Here is a 27,452-nt window from a genome sequence, read left to right as displayed (position 1 = left end):
CCTAGCAACCATCGCAAAGACGTGTACAAAAAACCCAGAAATTCCTCCTTATCCGGGCAAAAACGATATAGGATTTATCTTGTAGTGTCCTGATTCTCAGATCTTTAACCCAGCCACATATAAAAAGTTGCACTCCTCTATGCTCTTTCAGGTTTTCATCGGTGTGTCCGTGTAGAACGACGTCTGCAGCACCAGGTAGTTTGAGATGTCGGGGAATTCAACGGATGGATAATTTTCCAGCTCATAATGAATGAATACCTTTATTTAAAACACAATAAAGTTGATCAGCAGAGCTGGTGGGGTCGGGCATGTACAGATACAAATAATTACAAATACAAAAGACTAAAAATATACACAATCTTAAAAAAAAAAAACCTTAAAATCTGCTGATTATCTATTAATTATCATCACATTAAGTTAATTAATAGTACGCATAACTACTTGTCTTCGTATTTAGCTCTGGCTACAATAGGATTTAAAAAAAATGTATTCTACTAATGTCAAATAGGAAAAATCCTTCTTTGTTAGCGTGTCAGGATCTAATCCCACTGAGTGGTTTCTAGATCCACTTCTTTTGAGTGGACTTCTTGGTTTTAATAACTTGCTTGTTTGCTGGACACAAACACGGCAATAAGTTCTTGTGTTAATGGACCAGACTCCACTTTTGGATCATTAATCCCTTTTGCGTGAGAATGCCCTGCATGTATGGTTTGGCTTCTGGCACATCCATACAGTTTTAAATACAATACCTACAATTAAAAACAGTTTGTTTTTATTGCATTTATTTAATTCCTGGACTCCATCTGTAACAGGGAGTGATGTTGCATCCCATTAATGCACTTTAAAATAGATTATTAGATTATAATAGAAGAGCCAAAATAATTGGGGATCTTTTTTAATGGGCCCCGACTCATTACAAGTATAAATAGGTGGGCCTTAAAGCAGAAAAGGTTGAGAACCCCTGGGCTAGATGACTGGGTATGAGCATTTCCAAAATGGCACATCTTGTGGTGTGTTCCCGGTATGCAGTAGTGGTCAACCAAAAGTGGTCCAAGGAAGGACAACCGGTGAACCGGCAACAGGGTCATGGGTGCCGAAGGCTCATTGATCCTCATAGGGCATGAAGGATAACTCATACGGTCCAATCCCACAGAAGAGCTCCTGTAGCACAAACTGCTGAAAAAGTTAATGCTGGCTAAAACAGAAAGGTGTCAGCAGAGGAAAAATTATTTCAGATATTTGACCTTGATCCTGTTCAGATCAATTCCAAATCTACACTATATGGCTGTTCCAACATGGCGATGTCTCTGTGCAAACTAATGAGATCTACGAGACTCTCGGATAAACACATGGACAGACAGACAGACACAACCTGATAAGATAGCAGGTAGTGGAGGCATATAAACAGAGGCTGATGAGAAATGACTTTTTATAGCTTTTATAATGTAAATGACAGGAAATATAAACACTTCAAAAGTATAATGTGCTGTAAAATTGTTCATGCTGGCAAACTGCTGTGGTACAAGAGCAATAAAACAATTAAGCAGACATTATAGGAAAATAATTAACTTTGATTGGGTGCCAAAAGTAACTCTACTTTTGTTTAAAATTATTTTTTATCATCAGACATGATGAATTTTACTCCAGGTTTTAAGAACAAATACTGGTTATCTCATAAAGGCTTAAAGTGTCTCAATAATTCTGAAGCTCTTCATGAAGTTCATTTAAACATATTTTTTGTATAGTATGCACTGAGTTTTGGAGTTGTTGGTTCAAAGTTTTAAATCAGGAGTGTGTTTGTTGTTTTCCAGCAACTTTTGGCTGAATTTTCATTTTAATATATAAACATCTATCCATCCATCCCCTATACTGCTTATCCATCAGGGTCACGGGGAAGCTGGAGCCAATTCTAGCTGAGTTCAGGCGAGAGGTGGGGTTCCCCATGGGCAGATATATCAACGCATGTGTGTCTGTGCGCTAGGCTCAGTAACAGGCAGGTAACGTTAAAGTGCATATCCTGGACCAATTTCATTTTTTTTTTTATATGAAAGTATGTCCCTTTACACACTCATCCAGAAGGGTAATTTTGCACAAGGCCATCTGTCTACAGCAGAAAAAAATAAAACAACAAACACGTCTGGAAAAATCCCAAGGGAGTCTGGAGCCAGAATCGTGACGTTATCTGCGGAAGCGCCAGCAGGCTGCGTGAGCTTGTGCAGTTTCAGGCCAAGTTTACATTAGACCGTATCTGTCTCGTTTTCTTCGCGGATGCACTGTCCGTTTACATTAAAACGCCTGGAAACGCCGGGAAACGGGAATCCGCCAGGGTCCACGTATTCAATCCAGATCGTGTCTGGTCCGGTGCTGTGTAAACATTGAGAATACACTGTGCTGAGCTCTAGCTGACGTCGTCATTGGACAACGTCACTGTGACATCCACCTTCCTGATTCGCTGGCGTTGGTCATGTGACGCGACTGCTGAAAAACGGCGCGGACTTCCGCCTTGTATCACCTTTCATTAAAGAGTATAAAAGTATGAAAATACTGCAAATACTGATGCAAATACTGCCCATTGTGTAGTTATGATTGTCTTTAGGCTTGCCATCCTTCCACTTGCAAGTGGTAAGTGACTTGCGCACAGCGGCTCAGTCCCGAATCACTGCTCGTGCACTTCACTCGCGCGCTCTGTGAGCTGCGCAGGGCCGGAGTGCGCACCCTCCAGAGGGCACTCGCTGTTCAGGGCGGAGTGATTTGGAGCGCAGCCGCTGAGGAGGAAGCGATGAGCCGCACTGACACATTTCTCAACTTACGTGCCGAATTAGTCATGTGATTAGCGTATCCGTGTATTGGCTTTGCTGTGTGCACACGAATCGTGTATTGGCGTTGCTGTGTGCACGCTAATCGTTTTTAAAAACGTTAATCTGATGATCCGCTGATACGGTCTAATGTAAACCCCACCTCAGTGCACAGCCTGTGTAGACCAAGCGCTCCCATTTCGCTCTCATTGTCCGGTCTTTTGGGAAACGATGAGTACTAATCCCGTCATGATTGGTGTTGCTACACCCTCCTACGATACATCTATTAACCATTTTAATAATTACGTGATAACGTTGAAGAAATTTGCAGAAAACTACCCGGTCGTTTTCTCATAAACAAACCAGCGCTGACGTAGGATTCCGAGGGAGGCGTCCCGCACGCGACGTCACGAAAATCAATGTTTCCCGGGAAATCCAAATGCCAAGTTTTTTCAGAGGCGGACCAATTCGCCTCAAATGGCTTGATTTCAACTGAATTTTTCTGGTATTGCGTAAGGTAAAAAAATTGCACAAAATGTGACAGATATTTGACCAAAGTTTAATATAAAATAGGAGAATTACATTGATCTTGCTCCTGAATTTACCCGTGATATGCACTTTAATCTCTGCCCATATGTTGCATTGGTGAGCTCATAATATACCATCTGCGTGATGCATCTAATACAGTTATGGAAAAAATTAAGAGACAACTTTGGTCGCAAATTTTTTCCGTAGCTCTATACCCAAAACAAATATCATATTGAGGGGAAGAATCCGATAATACCAGATTAAGAAGAGCCTGGAAAAATGTTACCACCTAAACTCCAAATTAAAAAAAAAATTAAAAAAAACCCAACAACCCAGAACTCATTAAAGTTCCTAAATTCACAAAATGTAATTCTTGCACCCTAAAAATCTCTTGGACTGTATTCTGTAATTCTGCTGTATATTGAATTATAAAACAGCGTTTTCATGTTCGAGATACAGCCCAGTGACAAAACTAAAGGAAATAAACCTAATTAAAGTGTCCTATTAAGTTATTGGGTCACCATGAGTCATTAGAAGAGCTTCAATACACCATGGCATAGATTATTCAATTCTCAGAACTGTACTGAAGCAATGAACACTATTCTTCCAAAAGATATTCCCTCAGCTGGTGTTTTGATGATGATGATGAGTGCTGTTGAACACATGATCTCAAAATCTCCCACAGGTTCTTAACTGGGTTGAGATCTGGTGACTATGAAGGCCATGACATGAGCTCATTTACGCACTCGTGTCCTGTGGGTCATCCTGGAAGAGGCCACACCCATCAGGACAGAAACATAAGAGTGTACGACAGCGCCACAGAAGCAGCCTCTCAGCATTATTCATACTTCACCGTATTATATTCATTTTATGGATGGAGGTCAAGCCTGAGGCAAGCTATCGGAGGATGAATATTATGGCTGGTTTTTAGTTCTATGATGAAAGTGCCAATATTTTCCTATAACTATAGCAACGAGAGCAGATGTTCGAGTTTCAAAGCAGACATCTTAAAGAAGCCGTTCTGATCTGCTACTCTCGTATCACAAAATACATGTAAATCTACATGCACCCTCTTCATCACAGCGGGACCCCTTTGCCCTGGTGTTTATCAGACCGGATGGCAAACGTGTAAGAACGTCTGCAGCACATCGGGACACTGGACGTAAATCAGGAATAGTTTACTTCACGCTCAGAAGGAAATACCATTCATCAGAAAAGACCCCAGATTGCAGTGACCTTGAAAATCAGGAGCACTGGAGTGAGCAGCTGCAGAGTCAAGGTCACAAGAAATGGACATTCTGCTGCATTGGATCCTGCTCATGTGCAGTTAGATACTTTCAAAATCTAGCTTACTCTTGCTGGTTTCTCCAAAATGAATGATCTAGCCTAGCTTTAAGAAAGGTCGGGGTAAGACTGGACTTGGAAAGTGTATAATCTGTAAATTAAGATGGTGCAAGACAGACGATGGGCTTAAAAAATAAAAACGTTAAAAATCCAAACCTATAACGATAGCAATGAGAGTTGAATGATGTACCGTAAAGCGAGGTCTGGGATCTATGCTGTAATGTTCTACAAGGTTACTAGAGCATGAAAAAAAAAAAAAAATGCACAAGAAACTCTAATTAGAGTCTAACGTCATTAACTCAGTGCTAAACCCCTGCAGCGCGCAAGCCAAAGGTCTGAAGCGAGTTCACGAGTAGATTTGCTAAAAAAAGAAGAATACACATTGAAATGCACAGCATAATAACTTTGACTCCATAGCTTTCCTATGCTGCACATCACCGAGTTTGATTCCATTGTGAACAAGCTTCATTTTTCACAAGAGTTTACTCGCCTCAGTGCATTTCCAAATGAAGGCCTCACCCCCCCCCCCAAAAAAAAGAAAGCCCATTGTGCCAATTAACAATTTTCTTGGACTGGTTTTTAAAAACCAGTGGATTACTGTTAAGTCTGAAGATTTACAATCCTGACTTAAGCTCGGAGCTGTCAAACAGCTTTCTATCTTTAGTTTTACAGCTCTCACTAAGCCTCTCATAGCCAAAGAAGGACTTGTTTGATGAAACACACCTCACCGAGTTCCTGGGAGAGTTCAAGGGAAGGGTTACTTTCATCAGTGGAGACACGTGAAGTGAAACAAATCCTACAGTACATTCCCTCACTGGCTCATAACAGAAGATGATAATGGTTGTCGTCTGAAACAAACCCAAGTCCAAAAAAAAAAAAAAGAAAACAAAGGGACAAAAACACTGTTTTGTGCCAACAGAGTTGTAGCATCATTACTATTTCAAAGATTAAACGTAGCTTTGGTTAAATTCTATTTCGACTCTAGTCATAATCAGATTGATTGATTTGTCCTGATCTCTTATGGTTTTTGTTTTTAATAATAAATGAACACACACACACACACACACACACACACACACACACACACACACACACACACACACACACACACACACGGGTGTAATAGAGTTCAAAGCATTTAAGTGAAACTGGAGATTATGTCTGACGGAAAGAGAAAACAAGGTTAGCCATGTGGTCGGCCTCCTAACAGTTTAAGTGAATACCAGAGCTGGCGAGTGTAAATACCGTGCTCTTATCATGCCCATCCTCTGGCTGTGTACCATGTTATTACCAGTGTTTTTTAATCCATTATCAGAGGCACTGTATCACACAAGTAATAACAGACCTGCTCAGGCAGTTCTCCACATTCAGATGATGGCATGCACTCTTTGAAGCTGACATACAGCATTTTTCACTCTGGACAAAAAGAGGAGACAAAACCTGTACATGAGCTTTATATACAGTGGGGCAAAAAAGTATTTAGTCAGCCACCAATTGTGCAAGTTCTCCCACTTAAAAAGATGAGAGAGGCCTGTAATTTGCATCATAGGTACACGTCAACTATGAGAGACAGAATGGGGGGAAAGAATCCAGGAAATCACATTGTAGGATTTTTAATGAATTAATTGGTAAATTCCTCGGTAAAATAAGTATTTGGTCACCTACAAACAAGCAAGATTTCTGGCTCTCACAGACCTGTAACTTCTTCTTTAAGAGGCTCCGCTGTCCTCCACTCGTTACCTGTATTAATGGCACCTGTTTGAACTCGTCATCAGTATAAAAGACACCCGTCCACAACCTCAAACAGCCACACTCCAAACTCCACTATGGCCAAGACCAAAGAGCTGTCAAAGGACACCAGAAACAAAATTGTAGACCGGCACCAGGCTCATAGTTGAGGTATACCTATGATGAAAATTACAGGCCTCTCATCTTTTTAAGTGGGAGAACTTGCACAACTGGTGACTGACTAAATACTTTTTTGCCCCACTGTACATGAACTGAAAAATCTGCTCAAATCTAGACAAGCAAACAACAGCTGGAACTTCAAAGCAGAGAACGGAACCGATTTCAAACCAGTTGTTTTCGACCATACAAAAAATTTCCTCCTTCATTGATTCAATTATTACGCACATTTCAGTTCATAAACAATGCAATAAAAGCGACATGTTTTTGGCCACCAGGAAAATATAAACAGCTGTTTTATTATAAGCAAGCATTTCTCGCTCAATAGTTTTTCCGGCGTGATAAAGAACACCCTGAAAGCCTTTAAGTGCTGTGAATGTTCTGTAAAACATGAATCTGGTGCAGCTTTCTCATGAAACCATCACCTTTTGAAGCTGTTCATCACGAAATGAAAACAAAAGTCCTTTTCTCACCAGGGTTTTCTGTTTCCTGAAGACAAACAGGAGAAATATACGGTATCTCGTTGCCTCCATCTACTGGCAAAAAAAAAAAAAAGACAGAAAAAAGATAAGAAAGAGCGTACAGTAGTAAGATAATTCTTTCATGAAGAACGTGATGCAAAATAAAAGCTAAATTTAGTTCTACATTAAAAAAGAGAATAAACGATTGATGATAGAAAAGGGGTGTTTGACAATTCATAAAGAGAGACAGTTTTATTGTTTACATTAAATCAAAGTTAAGCACTATATGTCACAAACCAAAAGCATTATGGTGAAGTAATATTTTAATATCTGAAAAAGAAAGGTTTAAAATGCCATATTACAAAAAAAACTGCAACACTAATGAACAAGAATTTTTTTTTTAAATAACAGGACTGTACATTTTAAAAGGTGGCTAAAAAAAGAGAAAGAAAAATAGTTAAACACCACCAAAAAAACCTACAATTAAAAAAAAAAAAAAGTTACTCTACAAACAATACATGTCTACCACTATTAATCATAATACAGACCAGAACAACAACAAAAGTGATATATAAATCAAATGAACATTTTGAGCACAGGGCTTAGAACAGGGAGAAACATCACAGTACAAATCAGAGGGACGAGGGTCACGAGGTCAGAGCCTAGCGACAATAAGGCAAAAAATGACGACGACTAGACGTCTTCTTTAAAGCAAAACAGGCTGCTCGAGTCGTCTGTGGAAAGAAGAAAAAAAAAAAACAACACTCCTCTATAGCTGGAGCTCAATTACAACAAAATGAACTGTGTAGAAGCATCTACATTAAGGTCTGCATACAAAGTGTTCCAGGCAGTAAGAGTTATCAGCTATATAAAGAGAAGTACGCTATGCAAAACAAGACGCAGCAGAAACCCTGACCTCTGAGCTGCATCATGCTATGAAAGAAGAAAAAGAACAAAACCCACTTCTTTACCTGCAGAGATTCGTGATCATCTCTTTTTGCCTGCTTTGTACGTACACAACCTCTCCTGATCCCTTCAAGTGCACAGACCACAGAGCGTCGATTAAAATAAAGGTGGACATGGTATACACATAGTACTGCTATTGCCTTGAGAAAGAATCTCACAATTCTTTTTAATTTTTTTTTTCCTTTTAGAAGAAAAGCTTACGCAGCCAGTCCAAAAACTGCTGATATGTGATATGATGTAGTGATCAAAACAAAGAATGTGCATTCCTGAGCAAACATTACTGCACAGTAACATTTCCTTTCAAAATAGATTGGTCATTTTAGTGTGGCAAGTCAAAAACAAAACAAATTAGTGCATACATTCCAAAGGTTCCGGGTTTTTTTTTTTTTGCTGCACACGTCATGTGCAAAATTACAGCGACATCGCATCTCATTATCTCTAGCCGCTTTATCCTGTTCTACAGGGTCGCAGGCAGGCTGGAGCCTATCCCAGCTGACTACGGGCGAAAGGCGGGGTACACCCTGGACAAGTCGCCAGGTCATCACAGGGCTGACACATAGACACAGACAACCATTCACACTCACATTCACACCTACGGTCAATTTAGAGTCACCAGTTAACCTAACCTGCATGTCTTTGGACTGTGGGGGAAACCGGAGCACCCGGAGGAAACCCACGCGGACACGGGGAGAACATGCAAACTCCGCACAGAAAGGCCCTCGCCGGCCACGGGGCTCGAACCCGGACCTTCTTGCTGTGAGGCGACAGCGCTAACCACTACACCACCGTGCCGCTCATTATAGCGACATCCATAGCCAAAAGGAATTCAGTCCCTTTAAAAATAAACGCGTACGGCCGCTTCGGATGATCAGCGCAATCTTTCGAAGCCAGCAATAAATGCAGTGTTTAATGTGTACCATGTCCACGCCTACACATTCTGACCACAGAGGGAATACAGGCCAAGCGTTCAATAAAACCACCACAAAACGGGACATAGTAAATTCAGAGCTTGACAGATTGACATTAAAAAAAACAAAGCAAAAAAAAAAAAAAAAAAAAAACCCACCATACAACACATAGTACAAGTCAGTATAAAATGTATAAAGTGAATATATATATGTATAGAACTGGTATATAGTATTAAATATACACATAAAATAGTTCCTCTCATATGGGACACTGAGTTTACTCTGATACTAAGTTCTGCATAGCTGAAAGCATGAAAAGGGTTTCCATTCACAGACCGATAAAAGATACAAATATATTCTTCCAGAATGATACCAAAATGATAGAAACTTTTAACTCCTACTTAGAAGTACTAATTCTTTAACCTTTTTGTAAACAGTTTTCCCTTTTTGAAATTATGAGGCGTATGTATTTGTGATTAACAATTCTTTTCAATACAAAAAAAAAAAAAACTAGATAAGCAAAGCAATCTGAAAAATAATGCTCTGTACAGAAAAGCCTGATTCCCTCATCTCTCCATTCTTAAAATGTATCTACGAGGGACAAAATTCACCGAAACCCTTAGCTCGTGCTATGCAGTCTAGAGGGAAGGGAAATGGCTCGACCCATTCTGCTGGTGCACAGACACGGCGCATGTGGTGTATCAATATGAGCTGCGATCAGGCAGATTGCTAGCTCCTTCTGTTCCACAACGCACCGTGCTGTTTTATATTCTCTCTCTCTCTTATATGAAAGTGTGTGTAATATATATATATATATATATATATATATATATATATATATATATATATATAAAACACACATACATAATCACACACTGCAGATCGGGCTGTGCCGGACAGATAAAAGGCCCCGCAGTCAGCTGCTATTTGGCATCCAATTGGAAACCGTTTCTGATTTCTAACAATCGTGCCTGAAAGCAAACATGGCTTTCTGAATGTAAAAATAGCCCATTCTTTTGGTTCTAGCCACTGGAAATAACCTGCGATGTGGTGGAGCAGGTCGGACAAGTCTCGTGTCGTAAAGCTGCATCCATTTGACAGTGCCTGATTGTCAGGTTATTTAGGATTGCTTTTGACTCAGACGGGTTCTTTTTACGAAGGCAAGTCAGAAACGATTAAAGATCGAAATAACAACCACACTGCTGCTGGCGTCACTCCTGAAAGGTAATGATGCTACAAAAAAAAAAAAAACAGGATGTGACACGGATTTATGCACATGTTCTCATCTCAGAATCCTGCAGGGGTTCATCATTTCTCATCTGAAGAGTTAACATGAAAGACTGGCCACAGATCAACAGATTAAAAAGTATTTTTCAGTCCTGGATCAGGCTTCCTGTGTGTGTGAGAAACGGGTGTACGAAGTGATCGGACAGAATTCACGGAGCATGCTCACTGTGAATATCGCAGTCGTCACTGTCTCGAGTGGCAGATGGAGAACCCAGAGTGAGAACGGCCCCTGAGAGACGACGCTCCTGTGATTCATCGTAAGGCGCGAACATCTCACCAGTCACTGTACGTGAAGCTGTAGTGTATGTCTGTGCAGGAAAAAGGGCCGTATGTTTTTCCTTTGTGTGGGCCTGTGTGCGGGTGTGAAGTAGGATCGAGTTCTACTGCTGGAGTTTTACTCAGCACTGGACAAACAAGTTCGTTTGTGTGTTCGAGAAAGAGAGAGAGAATGAATATGCATGAACACACGCAGCTCCTCAGAGTCTGTCACTGCGGAAGCTGTCCTCCACAGAGGGGTCTGGCAGAACCATGTTGGGGTCACTCAGCATGCTCAGTCCGTCCAGGCTCAGAGGTTCAATGCGAAGCTCGTCCTCCAGGGGGAAGACCCCCTCCGAATCGAAACACTCGGGCACGACTGACAACACACTGCTGATATCCTTAGACAGGCTCAGATTTGACTCATCTGAAAGGGGGAGACAGCAAGATCATCATTTAATGCGTTTTAGAGAAAGTGTAGCTCTGGTACAGTGTTTGAACAATTAGCTGTTTTGTTTTTTGTTTTTTTACATCAGGATGATGCATCAATACTTCAATCGATCAATCAACTCCAAAACTAAACATTAAAACATTTTATCCAACTCTCGAACATTGAAATAAACTTTTTTTTTTTTACTTTGGGTTCTCCAACATTTACGCATTTCCTAAGATCTTGTTGTATTCACTTGCAATCGGACCAAAACCGACACACTTGCATGTTTTCACTGAACTACAGTACTGTGTAAAAGTCTTAGGCAGCCAATTTAAAAAAAAAAAGTCACAGATGTTTATTTTATGACTTATTGCATTATTACAAAAACATTTTAGATTTCCAAACATTACTTTTACAAAAAAAAAAACCCTAAAATATTACATGAAAATTCTTGCATGTCAATAAAGAAGGCAGAATGAAAGCAAGATTACATAAGAGTTCAAGCTAAATTTAGAAGACACCTTAGACTGTAAAATTTCCATGTTTCTTTTGAATAAATATTTATTAATGACCCAGCAACTGGCCTTAGTCTTCCATCATTGATTTATTGAGGAAAGGGAAATGTAAAAAACTGGGACAAACGCTACTCGTTCGCACACTACAGGTGCAATCAAGGTTCATTTTAAAAATACTAAGGCTGTGCTTCATAGAGTGTTTCTTTTACCAAGTGTCTTCTGTAACAGACTTTACCTGTGAGTATGATATTGGGCACTGCACCTCCACAGTTAGAGTACAGCATGTTAGCCTTCATCGGCAAGGGGTCCTGCAGGTTGCCATGGCTACCGCTCAGGCCCATAAGCGAAGCTTGGGTGGAATAAAGGTTAGAGGAGGGGTCAAATCCTCCGGCCATAGAGCTCATGGCATGCTCCAGCATATTATACTGGTCCTGTTGCATGAAAAACAGCGTACACACAAAATATATTTTACACAGCAGCCCAGCGTGACATGTTTCTGGTGCATAAGAAATTATCAGCACTGGCATGGCTATATTTAACAGTAATCACTCATTGGCAAAATGTAAAAACACTTTCGGGCACTACTCCGCCGCACCGTTATTTACGTCATTACTGTCGCACAATTAAAACGTGCCAGATCAGGTGGCTGGTGGGTTTTCAAAATAATAAATACATGCATGCATTTTTGTGATAAATACATTTATTTTTTTCGCGGTGCGGTTTTCATCAAATCCTGCGCTCTGATTGGCTGGCGAGCTGGTCTGTATCCTACGGTACGGACCCCAGTTACAGACCCCGGTTATGGACCTCTGGCAACTCACTCGCTCACAACAACAAACATAGTAGCAATTTTTGTCAACATTTATCTAAGATTTATTTTTATTAAAAATCTTATAAATTTTTGCCAGCATTTCTCAGGAGAATAGCATTAATTTTACAGCATGGATAGCGATAACGACAGTCTTCACAGCGAAAGTGAGTTTTACTACCCTGAGGAAGACGAAATAAAATAAAACATTTCAGGAGAAAGCTAAAAACCTGTAACTGTTGCTAACGCCGAGCAAAAACATGGCTGAATCCTGAATGACTCAATTTTGTATAAATAGGGGACTATATAGGCGGCAAAATGTAGTTTTTTTTCCCTGCCATGGAAGTGCACTTGTATACCGAGGAGGAAGCAATTTGCATTACAGCCGTGAATGAGGATTCAAAATGGCGTCTCGGCTCGGTTTTCCCTTTCGGGCGCTCTCGTTTTCTGTTAGAATTTGGTAAAGAAAAAAATAAATATATTATTTACCGGGCGGCACGGTGGTGTAGTGGTTAGCGCTGTCGCCTCACAGCAAGAAGGTTCTGGGTTCGAGCCCCGTGGCCGGCGAGGGCCTTTCTGTGCGGAGTTTGCATGTTCTCCCCGTGTCCGCGTGGGTTTCCTCCGGGTGCTCCGGTTTCCCCCACAGTCCAAAGACATGCAGGTTAGGTTAACTGGTGACTCTTAATTGACCGTAGGTGTGAATGTGAGTGTGAATGGTTGTCTGTGTCTATGTGTCAGCCCTGTGATGACCTGGCGACTTGTCCAGGGTGTACCCCGCCTTTCGCCCGTAGTCAGCTGGGATAGGCTCCAGCTTGCCTGCGACCCTGTAGAACAGGATAAAGCGGCTACAGATAATGAGATGAGATAATGAGATGAGATGAGATATTATTTACCAGCTTAAGGTCGGTTCGTATGGTGAAATACCGTGACCTCGGCCTTGAATACTGACCTCAGCCCAGAGGGCCTCAGTCATTACTTTCAAGGCCTCGGTCACGGTATTTCACCATACGGACCTCCCAGCTGGTAAATAACACATCATATATATACACTGAGTGTATTTCTCACATTAATCAGTACAAAGTACTTTGTGTCTGCTGTATCTTTCAGTTCTTTTAAATCAAGGCTGAATACTTTCTTCTTTGCCTTTTATTAAATCAAATTTGAGGCTTTTGATTAATTCCTCGCTCTGCACTTTTATTCTTGTATTTTATCTGTCTTATTCTACTTTAGCTTATTTTCTATTCTCTTACTAGTTTTAATTGTACTTGAATGTACGTTTATAATGTGTTTCTTCCTCCGTTCATTCACCCCAACACTTTTTTTTTTTCTCAGCGTGACAGCAATGCATGATGGGATATATTGCTTGGCTAGTGACCATTGGTTGTACACTATTTTTTCATGGTGCATTGTGGGATACTTTGAGTGAACTATACAGGGTGTAATAATTCTCACTATATATTCAGACAACACTACAAAATGGCAAACTCACTATATAGTCCACTATATAGTAGTGAGTGATTTCGGACACAGGGAAAGCCTGTTATTCTTATCTCCAGTAAAGACTCGTTCTTGTTTAATACCCCTCGCCTGCTTTGAGTGAAATCTATGTAATGAAATCTATTTTTTCAGGATAAACAGAATTGGCATTAGTTACATTCATTATAAATCTACAACTAGATGAATATGGCTTATACAGCATACACATCAAGAACATCCATAGCCACAGCTGTTGAGACTGCAAGGGCCAAACACTTTTTAATGTAATAGATTTTTTTTTTTTTTTTGTGTGTGTGTGTGTGTGTGTGTGTGTGTTTGAGAGAAATACTGATTGTACACAATGTCTGTCTGTACCTGGTAGGACGGACACTTGGACTGGCGACCAGAGAACTGCGGCTCCAGGAATGGATCGTTGAAGAACACGCCCATGTTGTTTGGCTAACAGAGGACAATGAGAACAGGTCAAATCTTCAATCTCATCACACACATGAACAATAAGCCATGCATTAACTGCATCGGGAAAAAACTGTGTGCGGGTTTTTTTTTTTTATATATATGTGCTCTTAAAGGAGAACTGAAGTCATTTTTAAACTTGCTTTATTTCTTAATTAACGCGTTATTCAATTACATTTTCGGTTTTAGTAACCTTATACCGTGACTCATATTGGCAACTAATTGCAATTAAATATTATACTTATCAGCCTATTCGGTTTTAGCCATGTTGAAATTAGTTTGTTTGGTCCACGGCAGGCATCGCTTATCCGCGCGATCTTCACGAGACTTGTGCGAGACTTTGAAACGTGAAGCGTCAGCCAGGTGTCAGTGCCGCCATTTTGAAAACTGTTTTCCAAATGAAATATTGCACAAAAACAAGTTTTCATGACGATTACTGGCTACTTTTTTTTTTAAACTTTCCTGATTGCTCTCAAAACAAACAAAACTTCCGGCTTGATTACGTCAGCATTTGAAAGAGGGCGCGCGCGTCTTTTGACAACGTTGGCAGATGTTGGTCGCTTTGATTTCCGCTGTACATTTTACTTCCGCCCTACGAAATCTCGCACAGGTCTCAGTGAATCTCGTTTACAGCCGTTGCTTTGACATATGGACTGATATATTACATAGCGTATTTCAAACACTCATAACTTGCTATAGCAGTGACAAAATGGCTATCAGAAATGCATTCCTATATTTAATAAAATGAGATAAATAGAATTTTGAGAATAAAAAGCTTGCCTTCAGTTCTCCTTTAAAACATGCAAATTCTATTATGGCAACTGTAACGCGACATTTACTTGTGTTACTCACATTACACAAGAACACCATGTGTGTCTTACAGTGTATAATCATTGTGAGTATTGAATTAAAAGGCTGATGTAGAACAGTATAATCAGAATTAATAATAAAAAAAAAAATAGGGAATTTAATTATTATTAAAAGCTGCACACACACATAATGGTAACTGGTGCTATTTTCCATGTGTGAATTTGTACATCACTCTCCTAAGGCACAAGCACCATTTTGAGGATTAGGTACCATATTCTAGGTTTTTACTGGGTGTTGAACTCGGACTCCATTTGTGCTAGCTTTGCACTACACTGTCCTTTCAATATATTAAAGCAAAGGCACTGGCAAACGCAATCATAAAATATTTAACAGTTATTCCATGAAATCGAGTCGTACATGAGCTGATAGCCGACGAGGAGCGTAGTGCTGAGTTGGCTATAAGCTACGTATGATGAGATTGAGTGGAATAACCGTTTTATTCTGTCCACATTCACTGGATTTTGAGAAACACAGCATTTTTATTTTTTTGCAAATTTGATAAATAAAAACTTTGTACAAAACGTCCGACAAAATCATTTCCCCTTAACAAACCGGTGAAATGACAGGAGCAATTTGTGAATAATGCTACTATAATAATTCTTGGGGGGGGGGAATGTTCTTACCACCAAATACTTTCTTTCTATATTTTGTTACTGTTTTTGTTTTGAGTTTTTATTTCGTCCTCGGTTGGTTCAGCAAAATGCTCCGCCATTATGTTTTTCTCTACTCACGGTATATGAGCTGATATCCTAGTCGTAGAGTAGCCAATCAGAGTGCACGATTGCTCTTATCCAGTGAATGTAGATAGAATAATTGCAGCTTTTCCAAGGCTGTCATCTGTTCCTAACATACTACTGGGTAACATGACAAAAATGCCACATCATGATAGTTGAAGGCAATACTGGCATTTCTCTGTACTGGAACCCTGGTAATCCGAAAAGCCGGGTCACCGTCTGTCTTCAAACTAAGACTTAAGGGTTCAATAGATCTTGTGATCCATTTTCATCGCTGTTCTATGTCCTACACCAAGTCCTCTCTAGCAGAGTTTTAGTGTAAAATTATTCTTAGACTTTATGCTCGTACAAATGGGCCAAGGATATGCTTTTAATCATCAATGTTATATTGCCTAGGCTTAGTTAGAAAACTTTAAAAGTGCCTAATTTGTCACTCTGTACATTCCCAGCTAAAATTAAGCTCTGGCTAAGACACAAATAATCATTTAAAAAAACAAACAAAACCTGGAATGGCTGCGTCATGGAGTATTTTACAGTTTACGAAAATTGTATGTATAAAAGCTTATTGCTTCGTGACTTTCATTTCCATGGCTTGTCATTAACAAGGCTTTCTTTCCAGTCACCTCAGTAGTTCCTAAAGCTCCCAGTGTTTACTGTCTCTAATAACTAATCAAACTCATGAAAAAGGGTATTTTCTAATTGTTTTAATTTAGATTTTCTTTGCAAGGCACACATATACAACCAGGACCATTTCAAGAGCTTTCCCAAAACTACTGCATCAAAAAGTAAGGAGTAAATACTAATAAAGATAACATGCAAATAATTATCTTTTGTAACTCCTCCCACTTCTGTGGTGAAAAAAGCCGAAGAGGGACTCACAGTACTGGAGTTGAAATCCAGGGTAATGTTCTGCAAAGGGGAAACAGGCTGCTGCTGTCCTCCCTGAGGCTGGCGCTGTTGGAGGTTGGGTGGATGGGACTGGGTCGACTGCTGCTGCAAGGTCTGTGGGGATTGCTGGTAGAGAGGGTAGGGAGGAGGTGGCTCCATCGGCAGGTTGCTGGTGTCCAAGGGGACCCCCTGCAGAGAGGAAAAAAATATATATATACACATCATTCAAGACTTGTACAGGATGTTATGGAACAGTGTGTTCTTGGCCTTTCTCCCCAGTGCACCCAAAGAGGTGCCAGTTTTCAACTTTTCAAGCTCATACTGACTGAGGAGTTGCTGTGGAGGGCCGTACCTGCGTGATTGGAGAGAGGGAGGGAGACATGGTGGGTGAGAGCTGCTTCCCCAGGCTGCGGCGCTGCTCAGAGCCAGGAGAAAGGGTCAGGGGGCTGATGGGAGCTGGTCGTCTCCTGGGCGAGGTGGCCATGCCCCCTGTAGGAGGGTTGGAGAGCGAAGAAAGCCGCAAAGAAGAATGGATGGAGGGATTGCTCAGAGACGAGGGCAGCTGGGAGTTACTGAGTGATGCCTGGATGGAGGGGTTGCTCAGGGAAGACGATAGACCTAAAGAGAGAGACCAGAAAAACTGTTAATTTTAAACTAAGAGAGAAAATTATAATCTACTGTTTCGTGGCACAAAGGCGGCACAGTTCTCTCCTGGAACCATTTTCAGGAACTCAGAAACTTTTAGAAATTAGGTGCATGTCCATTTGAGGAACCAGGGTTAATAATAAGTTCAATTTATATAGCGCCTTTCTCACACCCAATTGGGGTGGGTGTCCACCAAAAGAGGGTCAGGATGTAATTCCAATGGCGTAGCTAACGCAGTCTCACCAGGTGCACGAAGATAAATCCCACACTGCCTGCACAGCTGCCGCGCCGCCGCCAGGCAACATGACTCGGAACACCGTGCCATGGATCCACAAAGCGAGCACAGAAGCGTCGCCACATAGAGCTCTGGAACGTCCCAAACCACCTGCACAGCCACTGTGACGCCACCGGGCAACATCGGTCGGAATACCGCACCAAGCACAAAAGCACCGCCGCACAGAGCGCTGGACAACCCCGATGTTAAAAAGAGCAACGAGCTCAATGCAGTCCATAGCAAGGAGCACAGGTACCACCCACAGTGCACCAAGACCTGAAGGGAACCGACACCAAAACTGGGTTCCGAGCTATGCCACAATCGGTGGACAAAACACTCAAAAAAAAAAAAAATCAAACTACACAAAAGAAATCAAATGAGTTCTTCGCCCAAATTTCCTCTACACTTTACAGTTTCTACTCAGATTAGATTTTTTTTTCCTCTATAGACCAGGAACTACTGGGGTGGTGCTTGCTGTACTGAACAGAGTGAACAACCCTGACATTCTAAAAGGCATACGACATCAACGTTAATATTAAATAATTTAAAAATTTTTTTTAAATAAATTACCACATACAGTTGTGTTCAAAATAATAGCAGTGTGTTTAAAAATGTGAGTAAAGCTCAAAATCCTTATAATAGTTTTTATTTCCATGCATTGGGAACAATGCACATTATATTCTACATCAAAACATGAAGAACGTATCAATATTTTAATTACTTTACAGAAAATGAAGAAAAATGAACATTGGGCTGTTCAAAAAAAAATAGCAGTGTCTGCATTTTTCATTACAAACTCCAAATGTTTACTGTATAAACTGAAAAAATCTTAAGGATTTAGTATTCCTGTGAATCACTAAACTAATATTTAGTTGTAAAACCACGGTTTCTGAGAACTTCTGGCACCTGTGAACAGGTATTCCAGCCCAGGATGATTTGACAACATTCCACAATTCCTCTGCATTTCTTGGTTTTGCCTCAGAAACAGCATTTTTGATGTCACCCCACAAGTTTTCTATCGGTGGATTGGGTCCGGGGATTGGGCTGGCCACTCCATAACTTTCATTTTGTTGGTCTTGAACCCTGATGCTGCTCGCTTACTGGTGTGTTTGGGGTCGTTGTCTTGTTGAAACACCCATTTCAAGGGCATTTCCTCTTCAGCATAAGGCAACATGACCTCCTCAAGTATTTTGATATATGCAAACTGATCCATGATCCCTGGTATGCGATAAATGGGCCCAACACCATAGTAAGAGAAACATTCCCATATCATGATGCTTGCACCACCATGCTTCACTGTCTTCAGAGTGTACTGTGGCTTGAATTCAGTGTTTGGGGGTCGTCTGACAAACTGTCTGCGGCCCTTGGACCCAAAAAGAACAATTTTACTTTCATCAGTCCACAAAATGTTTTTCCATTTCTCTTTAGGCCAGTCGATGTGTTCTTTGGCAAATTGTATCCTCTTCAGCACGTCTTTTTTTTAATAGTGGAACTTTGCGGGAGCTTCTTGCCGATAGATTAGCTTCACACAGGCATCTTCTAATTGTCACAGTACTCACAGGTAACTTCAGACCGTCTTTGATCACCCTGGAGCTGATCATTGGCTGAGTCTTTGCCATTCTGGCTATTCTTCGATCCATTCGAATGGTAGTCTTCGGTTTTCTTCCACGTCTCTCTGGCTTTGCTGTCCATTTTAAAGCACTGGAGATCATTTTAGCCGAGCAGCCCATCATTTTCTGCACTTCTTTACAGTATACGTTTTACCTCTCCAATCAACGTTTTAATCAAAGCACGCTGTTCTTCTGAACAATGTCTGGAACGACCCATGTTTCTCAGGTTTTCAGAGAGAAATGGATGTACAACATGTGCTGGCTTCATCCTTAAATTAGGGCCACCTGACTGACATCTGTTTTTTCACAGAATGAATGATCTCACTAATTAAACTCCACACTGCTATTATTTTGAACACGTCCCTTTCACTTAATTATTCGATTACACAGACTCAGGAGCATGCATATCATGAATGTTGGGTCTGTTGGTTTTCTATGACTCTACTACACCTACTGGTAAATTATTTGCCATGTAGTAATATAATTTCCACCAAAAACAGTGATTGATCTGGTTAGTCGTGTTGGACTGCTATTATTTTGAACACAAGTGTAATTTGAACATCAAACCGCCCCACGTTTGCTGTATTACTGTGCTTTTTCGGCACACTGTGCTTTTATCAGTCACATGGTTTGCTTCACTTGATTTTTTTTTTTTTTTTTACATAAAAGGTCACAAGTCCAGGAACTACATATTTCTCGCTCAGGATAGATTCAGAAGCCATTAAATCTTCAAAAGGTTCGGAAAACTTGATGGAAACTTGCCGAAAGAGAACAAGTACATTAAGAGCCCGCCGGATCTTTGTAGTCTCAATCTGTCCTCTCTCACCGACACACTGAGAGACTGTTTGTGAGCCACTGGACCACTGAGGACAGGGAGAAAAGAGCTGTTGATAGGCAGCCAATTCAGAGGTCAAAGTTCATGGTGATTCTGAAATTCTGCCAACCTGCATCCAGTTCAGGGGATGTTGGCAGGAGCAGCGGGACAACTCAGTTCCCAGACATGGGCCTGAATGGAAGGTCCAAAGCTCAAGAGAGAGCTGAACTGAATGAGAGCAATCAGATAGTGGAAAGCTGGGGGGGTGAGAGGAGGTGGGTGGATTGGGTTGGGGGGGGGGGGGGGGGGGGCAGGAGAGCAAGAGTCTGGCTGCTCTTAGGCACGGATGTGCCTGTGCCGAGAACAAGCCGCATTTATTCATCACACTATGTCTAAAAGAACCACGAAACAAAGGGCGGAGTGTTCACCAAGGCACTTGTGCAATATGACTTCTGCCAAGTTCAGCTGAGGAAATGTACATTTTGTACAAGGATCAGTCACAGATATTCTGCAAATCACCAGACCCAAAACACACCCACCCTATGAACAGTGTAGGATTCATGACAATATGCATCACTTTACTAAGTTTTTTGCCCTGTAATCAGTAATTATAAAAAGTTTCGTATTTTGTCACCAGTGCACACAGTGACCTCACCCTGAGAATTTCCGATTCCAAGATGCATCATGGCAGCAGGCAGGTTTCCTGTGCTGCTGCCTCCGCTCAGGTTGGGGTAGCCCCCCTCCTCAGGGTCAAGTGGGGTGGGGAGAGGAGAAGGGAAGTGCAGGTTACTGAGGTCTGGTAGAGAGCCACCTGTATTTAATGTGCCCTGATAGTGAGACAGACCAACATTCTGCTCCGGAGATGGGAATATACTGCAAAGAACAGAGATCCATTCTTAGCAAAACAAACAACATTCGTTTGAAGATTTGGATTTAGATAGGCTTTGTCAATTGAAGCAAACAGAACAGAAGGTGTTCATAACATCAAGTATAGAAAAAGCTCTTCAGACATACTTGATACCAGGCACTTCACACGATTTGGGTCGCGATGAAAGGGACTGCACCTGTCACAAAGGAAGACAAACATTAGGCTGGAGTGTTTCAAGCAGCAGTTTATTATTTCAGAAAACTGAAGACTTCAGAGTGTGATGCAAAAAAAAAAAAAAAACCACAACAACTATGGCACTACAACTACTGAACACATGGATGGACAAATCATACATTTATTAGCTACCCCACCAGGCAGCTAAAGGCTCCAGTATGCTGCCAAGTTCCATGTTTTGTTTGTTCAGAAGCCATGCAGTAAACTGGCGAGTTATAGGACAGCTTTGTGCTAAACTTAATTTTTAAATTCCGTGTATACTGTACCTGTAGTTCCTTGTTCAAAAAAGATAACCCATACACACTATTCTGCAATCCATCTAGTAAAAACCGTTCTACCATCAAGCAGATTGTGTTTTGGCCAATGTGAGTAGTGCAGCAGGTGGTGAGATTTGGATTATACCGCTATCTACACGGAGTGCAGAATTATTAGGCAAGTTGTATTTTTGAGGATTAGTTTTATTATTGAACAACAACTATGTTCTCAATCAAACAAAAAGACTCATAAATATCAAAGCTGAATATGTATGGAAGTTAGAGTGGGGTGTTTTTAGTTTTGGCCATTTTAGGAGAATATGTATGTGTTCAGGTAACTTTCACTGTGCAGAATTATTAGGCAACTTAATAAAAACCAAATATGTAGCCATTTCACTTATTTATTTTCACCAGGTACACTGATATGACAACTCCAGATTTGCAAATAAACATATCTGACATTCAAACACAAAACAAAAACAAATCAGTGACCAATATAGCCACCCTTCTTCATGAGGACACTCAAAAGCCTTCCATCCATAGATTCTGTCAATTTCTTTATCTGTTCACGACCAACATTGTGTGCAGCAGCAACCACGGCCTCCCAGACGCTGTTCAGAGAGGTGTACTGTTTTCCCTCTTTGTAGACCTCACGTTTTATAATGGACCACAGGTTCTCTATGGGGTTTAGGTCAGGTGAACAAGGGGGCCATGTCATTATTTTTTTCACCTTTCAGACCTTTACTGGCTAGCCACGCAGTGGAGTATTTGGACGCATGAGATGGAGCGTTATCCTGCATGAAAATCATGTTCTTCTTGAAAGATGCTGACTTTTTCCTATACCACTGCTTGAAGAAGGTTTCTTCCAGGAACTGGCAGTAGGTCTGGGAGTTGAGTTTGAGTCCATCCTCAACTCGAAAAGGTCCAACAAGCTCGTCTTTGATGATACCAGCCCATAGCAGTACTCCACCTCCACCTTGCTGGCGTCTGAGTCGGAGTGGAGCTCTGTGCCCATTACTGATCCAGCCACAGGCCCATCCATCTGGCCCATCAAGAGCCACTCTCATCTCATCAGACCACAGCACCTTAGGAAAATCAGTCTTAAGATATTTCTTGGCCCAGTCTTGACGTTTTATCTTGTGTGCCTTACTCAGTGGTGGTCGTTTTTCAGCCTTCCTTACCTTGGCCATGTCCCTCAGTATTGCACACCTTGTACTCTTTGACACTCCAGGAATGTTGCAACTCTGGAATATGGCAGAACTGGATGCTAATGGCTGCTTGTTAGCTTCACGCTTGATTTTCCGCAGATCATGTGCAGTTATTTTGCGCCTTTTTTTCCCCACACGCTTCTTTCGACCCTGTTGACTATTTGCAATGAAACGCTTGATTGTTCGGTGATCACGTTTCAACATCTTCGCAATTTCAAGAGTGCTGCATCCGTCTGCAAGACATCTCACAATTTTATACTTTTCAAAGTCTGTCAGATCTCTCTTCTGACCCATTTTGCCAGAGGAAAAGAGGTTGCCTAATAATTATGCACACCTGATATAGGGTGTTGATGTCATTAGACCACACCCCCTCTCATTACACAGATGCACAGCACCTGATATACTTAATTGGTAGTAGGCTTTCAAGCCTAAACAGCTTGGAGTGGGACAACATGCATTAAAAGGATGTTGTGGTCAAAATACTCACTTGCCTAATAATTCTGCACTCAGTGTATAGTTAAAGCATTGACGTGTGCTGCAACACTGGAGTTTAAAGTGCTGATGACACGTTTTTGATATCTTTGGCGATGTTTTATAACATAAAAAGTAATTCCCGATGATCCATATATTAATTCACGAAGGCGCCTATTATTTTACAAGTTATGATAAAAAACGCGGCTAATTGGGCAAATTTGACGGGGCTGCAGCACCCAGGAGACGAAAGAGGAGGAGGGGCTATATGACGTCAGCGAAAGAACCTTCCTCCTCACTTACCAGTTTGTTGTTGATGCGACAGGTGTTCAGTTTATCATTATTAGTATTTTTATTAGACATTATTATACATATAGTTATTATGCCTTCGCGTTGTGTTGCTGGCTTTTGCTCCAAAACCCACAAGGATGGGGTAAGTTTATTCAAGTTTCCCAGAGATCCCGAGCTGCATGCGAAGTGGGTGAAGCAAGTCAGGCGCACTCGTGACAAGTGGGAGCCCTCACCAACATCCGTCCTGTGCTCTGAACACTTCGATTTGGATTGTTTTGACACCCTTCCCAGCTTAAAAGAATCTCTTGGGTGTTCAGTTCAGCACAAACGTGTGTTACTACCATCAGCAGTGCCTACACAGTGTTGCCAGATTGGGAGGTTTCCTGCCCAGTTGGGCGGTTTCAAGTGCATTTTGGTGGGTTTTGAACATATTTTGGGCTGGAGAACGTCAGCAGTATCTGTTGCCAGATACTGCTGAAGTTTTCCAGCCCAAAATATGTTGAAAACCCACCAAAATGCACTTGAAACCGCCCAACTGGGCGGGAAACCTCCCAATCTGGCAACACTGCCAGTATTCCGGAGGGGGTCTACTAGTAGCCATGCCGGATCCAAAGACAGTCCTCCTGTCAGAACATGTGTTGTGAAACGACATAAGATAAAGGTATGTAGAGCTATAGATTCTACATGATAATCATAAATGTAATCATAAAGTCGGCGTGATATCAGTCATGTATTTGCTTGTGAAAGCTTGCGGCTTTCATGTAACTGCCGCCTAGCAACGAGAGGCAAAGGGTAAAGAGGGTAGGCTATCATAGATTCTATTCGGAAGAGATCAACACAATTCTAGACTCCCAGAAGAGGAAGAGCTAGCACTAGAGAGTTCACCGGCGTTTTCATGCACCATTTCCATTGGGTAGAACCAGAGTAGAACAGCCAGTGAACCGCAGCGTGTTCTTCCGCTGACGTCACAGCATGGCTGCGAGCCACTGACCCAGTTTTCTTGCGCTGTGCAATTAAAAGTTGGATATTCGCGTAACAACAGCTTCTTTTCACGTAATTATAACAGAAATCTAACGTTTGCCATGTTGTATAGTTTATTTAAGAAATTGCATAGAGTCATGTTCGTGTCATCAGCCCTTTAAACATAGCAATACACCCAAGGAAAACTTTTGTTTTATAAAAAATAAAAATCAATAGGTGCAGACTCTGTAGGCCAGTGTAAAAACAGCAAAACACCTGCCCATAATGTTGTAATCGTAACAATAACCCAAGTAAAGCATAATACTGTCCATATGAACTGTTGAGTGCTTCGATCTGGTTTGAGCACCAACTAAAGGGGAACTGAAGTCATTTTTAAACACTGCTTTATTTCTTAATTAACGTGTTATTCAATTACGTTTTTGGTTTTAGTAACCTTATATCGTGACTCATATTGGCAACTAATTGCAATTAAATATTATACTTATCGACCTATTCGGTTTTTAGCCATGTTGAATTTAGTTCGTTTGGTCCATGGGAGGCGTCGCTTATCCGCACGATCTTCACAAGACTTGTGCGAGACTTCGAAACGTGAAGTGTCAGCCAGGTGTCAGTGCCGCCATTTTGAAAACTGTTTTCCAAACGAAATATCGCCCAAAAACGAGTTTAAATGACGATTACCGCCTACTTTTTTCAAACTTTCCTGATTGCTATCAAAATAAACAAAACTTCTGGCTTGATCACGCCAGCATTCGAAAGAGGGCGCGCACGTCTTTTGACAACATTGACGGATGTTGGTCACTTTGATTTCCGCTGTATGTTTTACTTCCACCCTACGAAGTTTCGCACAGGTCTCAACGAATCTCATTTCACGGCCGTTGCTTTGACATACGGACTGATATATTACATAGCGTATTTTAAAACACTCATAACGTGCTACAGCAGTGACAAAATAGCTGTCAAAAATGCATTCCGATATTTAATAAAATGAGAGAAATAGAGGGCGGTACGGTGGTGTAGTGGTTAGCGCTGTCGCCTCACAGCAAGAAGGTCTGGGTTCGAGCCCCGTGGCCGGCGAGGGCCTTTCTGTGTGGAGTTTGCATGTTCTCCCCGTGTCCGCGTGGGTTTCCTCCGGGTGCTCCGGTTTCCCCCACAGTCCAAAGACATGCAGGTTAGGTTAACTGGTGACTCTAAATTGAGCGTAGGTGTGAATGTGAGTGTGAATGGTTGTCTGTGTCTATGTGTCAGCCCTGTGATGACCTGGCGACTTGTCCAGGGTGTACCCCGCCTTTCGCCCGTAGTCAGCTGGGATAGGCTCCAGCTTGCCTGCGACCCTGTAGAACAGGATAAAGCGGCTAGAGATAATGAGATGAGAGAAATAGAATTTTGATGAAAAAAAAAAATCGCCTTCAATTCTCCTTTAAAGGAGCAGTTTGTAATTTTAAAAAAGCCCACTGATACCTGTGACGTGAATTGCAATTGCAGTGAAAAATCACTGACAAGTCTTCCCTTCCCCCCAACCCTGTTCTCTCTGCTGCCCAGAGTACTGAATTTTAAGGAAAAGCTATTCTGGCTGAAGGCAGAGCTATTCTACTGAGAGTACAAGGAAAAACAAAAAGCCTGAAATAAAGAAACTAGCCCGATCAATTTCACTGCAATATTGCACATTACAGTTTGTCGAAGGTATCTTTAAAAATCAATCATTCATTCTGTCGACTGGAATCACGTAGATGAACTCTACAAGATGCGCTTTAAAAAAAAAAAGTATCCGAACTCGGTCAGTGCACCTATAATAACGAGTAAATAATGACACGAAGAAAGAATTTTATTTTGCAGCATCATGCTACAGAGATCACCTTTGTGTTAATAACATATGATGTACTGCACAGCTCGAATACATTCAGTCCCTCACCTTTTTGGCCTCCCACAGCTGCCTGGGCAATGGCTTACTCACACCAATAAGACTCTCCTCGTTAGGAACAGCAGGGAAAGAAAAGACTGCAGAAAAACAGGAGGGGGGGGAGAAAGAGAGAGAAAGACATCCATTTGACCTCAGAACAACACTCAGACACAGAAAAACAAAAGCAAGTGAAGAACACTTGCTACGAGGCATAATTATACGCGAGAAAGATTTTTATTTAGCATATCGTTCATATATAGTTCATAAAGTCTTCATTTGCTAAAGGATAAAAGACAGAAATTAATAATAAAGAACAGTCTCTCCCTGTGCCCGACCAGTCTTGCCAGTAGGGGACACTAACAAACATCACACAAGAATAGTACAGAATGAATCTCAGCCCTGGAAGCAACAAAACCATGGTTATGTAGATAGTTAAAACCACTGGGTATTTTAAAATGCAGGCAGAAAAAAAAAAGAAAGAAAGAAAGAACAAACCAAAAAAAAAGCCCAAACAAACAAAACCCACTCTTATACAGCAGTGGTTTGGGTTCAAGAGAGGTTTAGTGAAGGTTGTACAGGGTGTAGAACGCCACAAGCAGGGTCAGTAACCTGATGCAACATTACCTGCATGTCCATATTCTGCCCACACACACACACACACACACACACGCACACTTACCATCTCCTGTTCCATCCACCTCCGCTTCATTCATGCTGGCTGCATCACCACACCAACAGAGCAAAGCAGAAAAGACAAGACAAATCTTTTAAAACACAAAGCAATATCTTACTTTATGCAATAAATTCATTTAACACAAATATCTAACAGTGCTACAACTGCATATAATCGCTAATAACAGCATGCGTGAATGACCGCAAGTTCCACACTGATACTACATTATTACGCAAACAAAATGCTTCTCCATATGGTTTATAAATGAGCTAATACTAATTCTAGAAAATACGTATGTTTTAACTGTCTAGCTGTCGATGTAAGAAAACACTTTTGAACTTGATGAAACGGTCATAATCTCAGTTTAGAACCAGTTCATACAAGGAAAAGTAACAGAGAAAACCAGCGCAGCTAGGAACTAATGTGTGTAACTTGTATTTCTGTAAAAGATGGCCTGAGAGCTTAAAGCTGCACTGGTGGACGTTAAATCACACTGGGATGGCCCTCACTCCACAAAGCGCAAATATTTGATTCATACAAACTGAGTCACTTGAAGTGCACACTTGCTCCACCCGTTACAGAGCT

The 27,452-nt window shown here is 41.2% G+C and overlaps 1 protein-coding gene across 2 annotated transcripts in view; it reads right to left on the bottom strand.

Moving 5' to 3' along the window:
• Positions 1–8,668: 8,668 nt before the first annotated feature.
• The window catches only part of crtc3 (CREB regulated transcription coactivator 3), a 102,735-nt gene continuing 83,951 nt past the window's right edge, over positions 8,669–27,452 (bottom strand). For both annotated transcript variants that reach the window (XM_060911645.1, XM_060911647.1), the window contains 9 exons: positions 26,874–26,912; positions 26,207–26,292; positions 21,005–21,054; positions 20,646–20,863; positions 17,000–17,265; positions 16,639–16,836; positions 14,057–14,140; positions 11,633–11,828; positions 8,669–10,876 (listed from right to left, as the gene is read on the bottom strand). In XM_060911645.1, the coding sequence (XP_060767628.1) occupies positions 10,671–10,876; positions 11,633–11,828; positions 14,057–14,140; positions 16,639–16,836; positions 17,000–17,265; positions 20,646–20,863; positions 21,005–21,054; positions 26,207–26,292; positions 26,874–26,912 (1,343 nt within the window). In that variant the 3' untranslated portion in view covers positions 8,669–10,670. The remainder of the gene's footprint in view (positions 10,877–11,632; positions 11,829–14,056; positions 14,141–16,638; positions 16,837–16,999; positions 17,266–20,645; positions 20,864–21,004; positions 21,055–26,206; positions 26,293–26,873; positions 26,913–27,452) is intronic.

This window comes from Neoarius graeffei, chromosome 27 (assembly GCF_027579695.1).
Source record: "Neoarius graeffei isolate fNeoGra1 chromosome 27, fNeoGra1.pri, whole genome shotgun sequence".
NCBI lineage: Eukaryota > Metazoa > Chordata > Actinopteri > Siluriformes > Ariidae > Neoarius > Neoarius graeffei.
The sequence above is the reverse complement of the archived record's forward strand: the minus strand, read 5'-3'. Positions and strand labels throughout refer to the sequence as shown.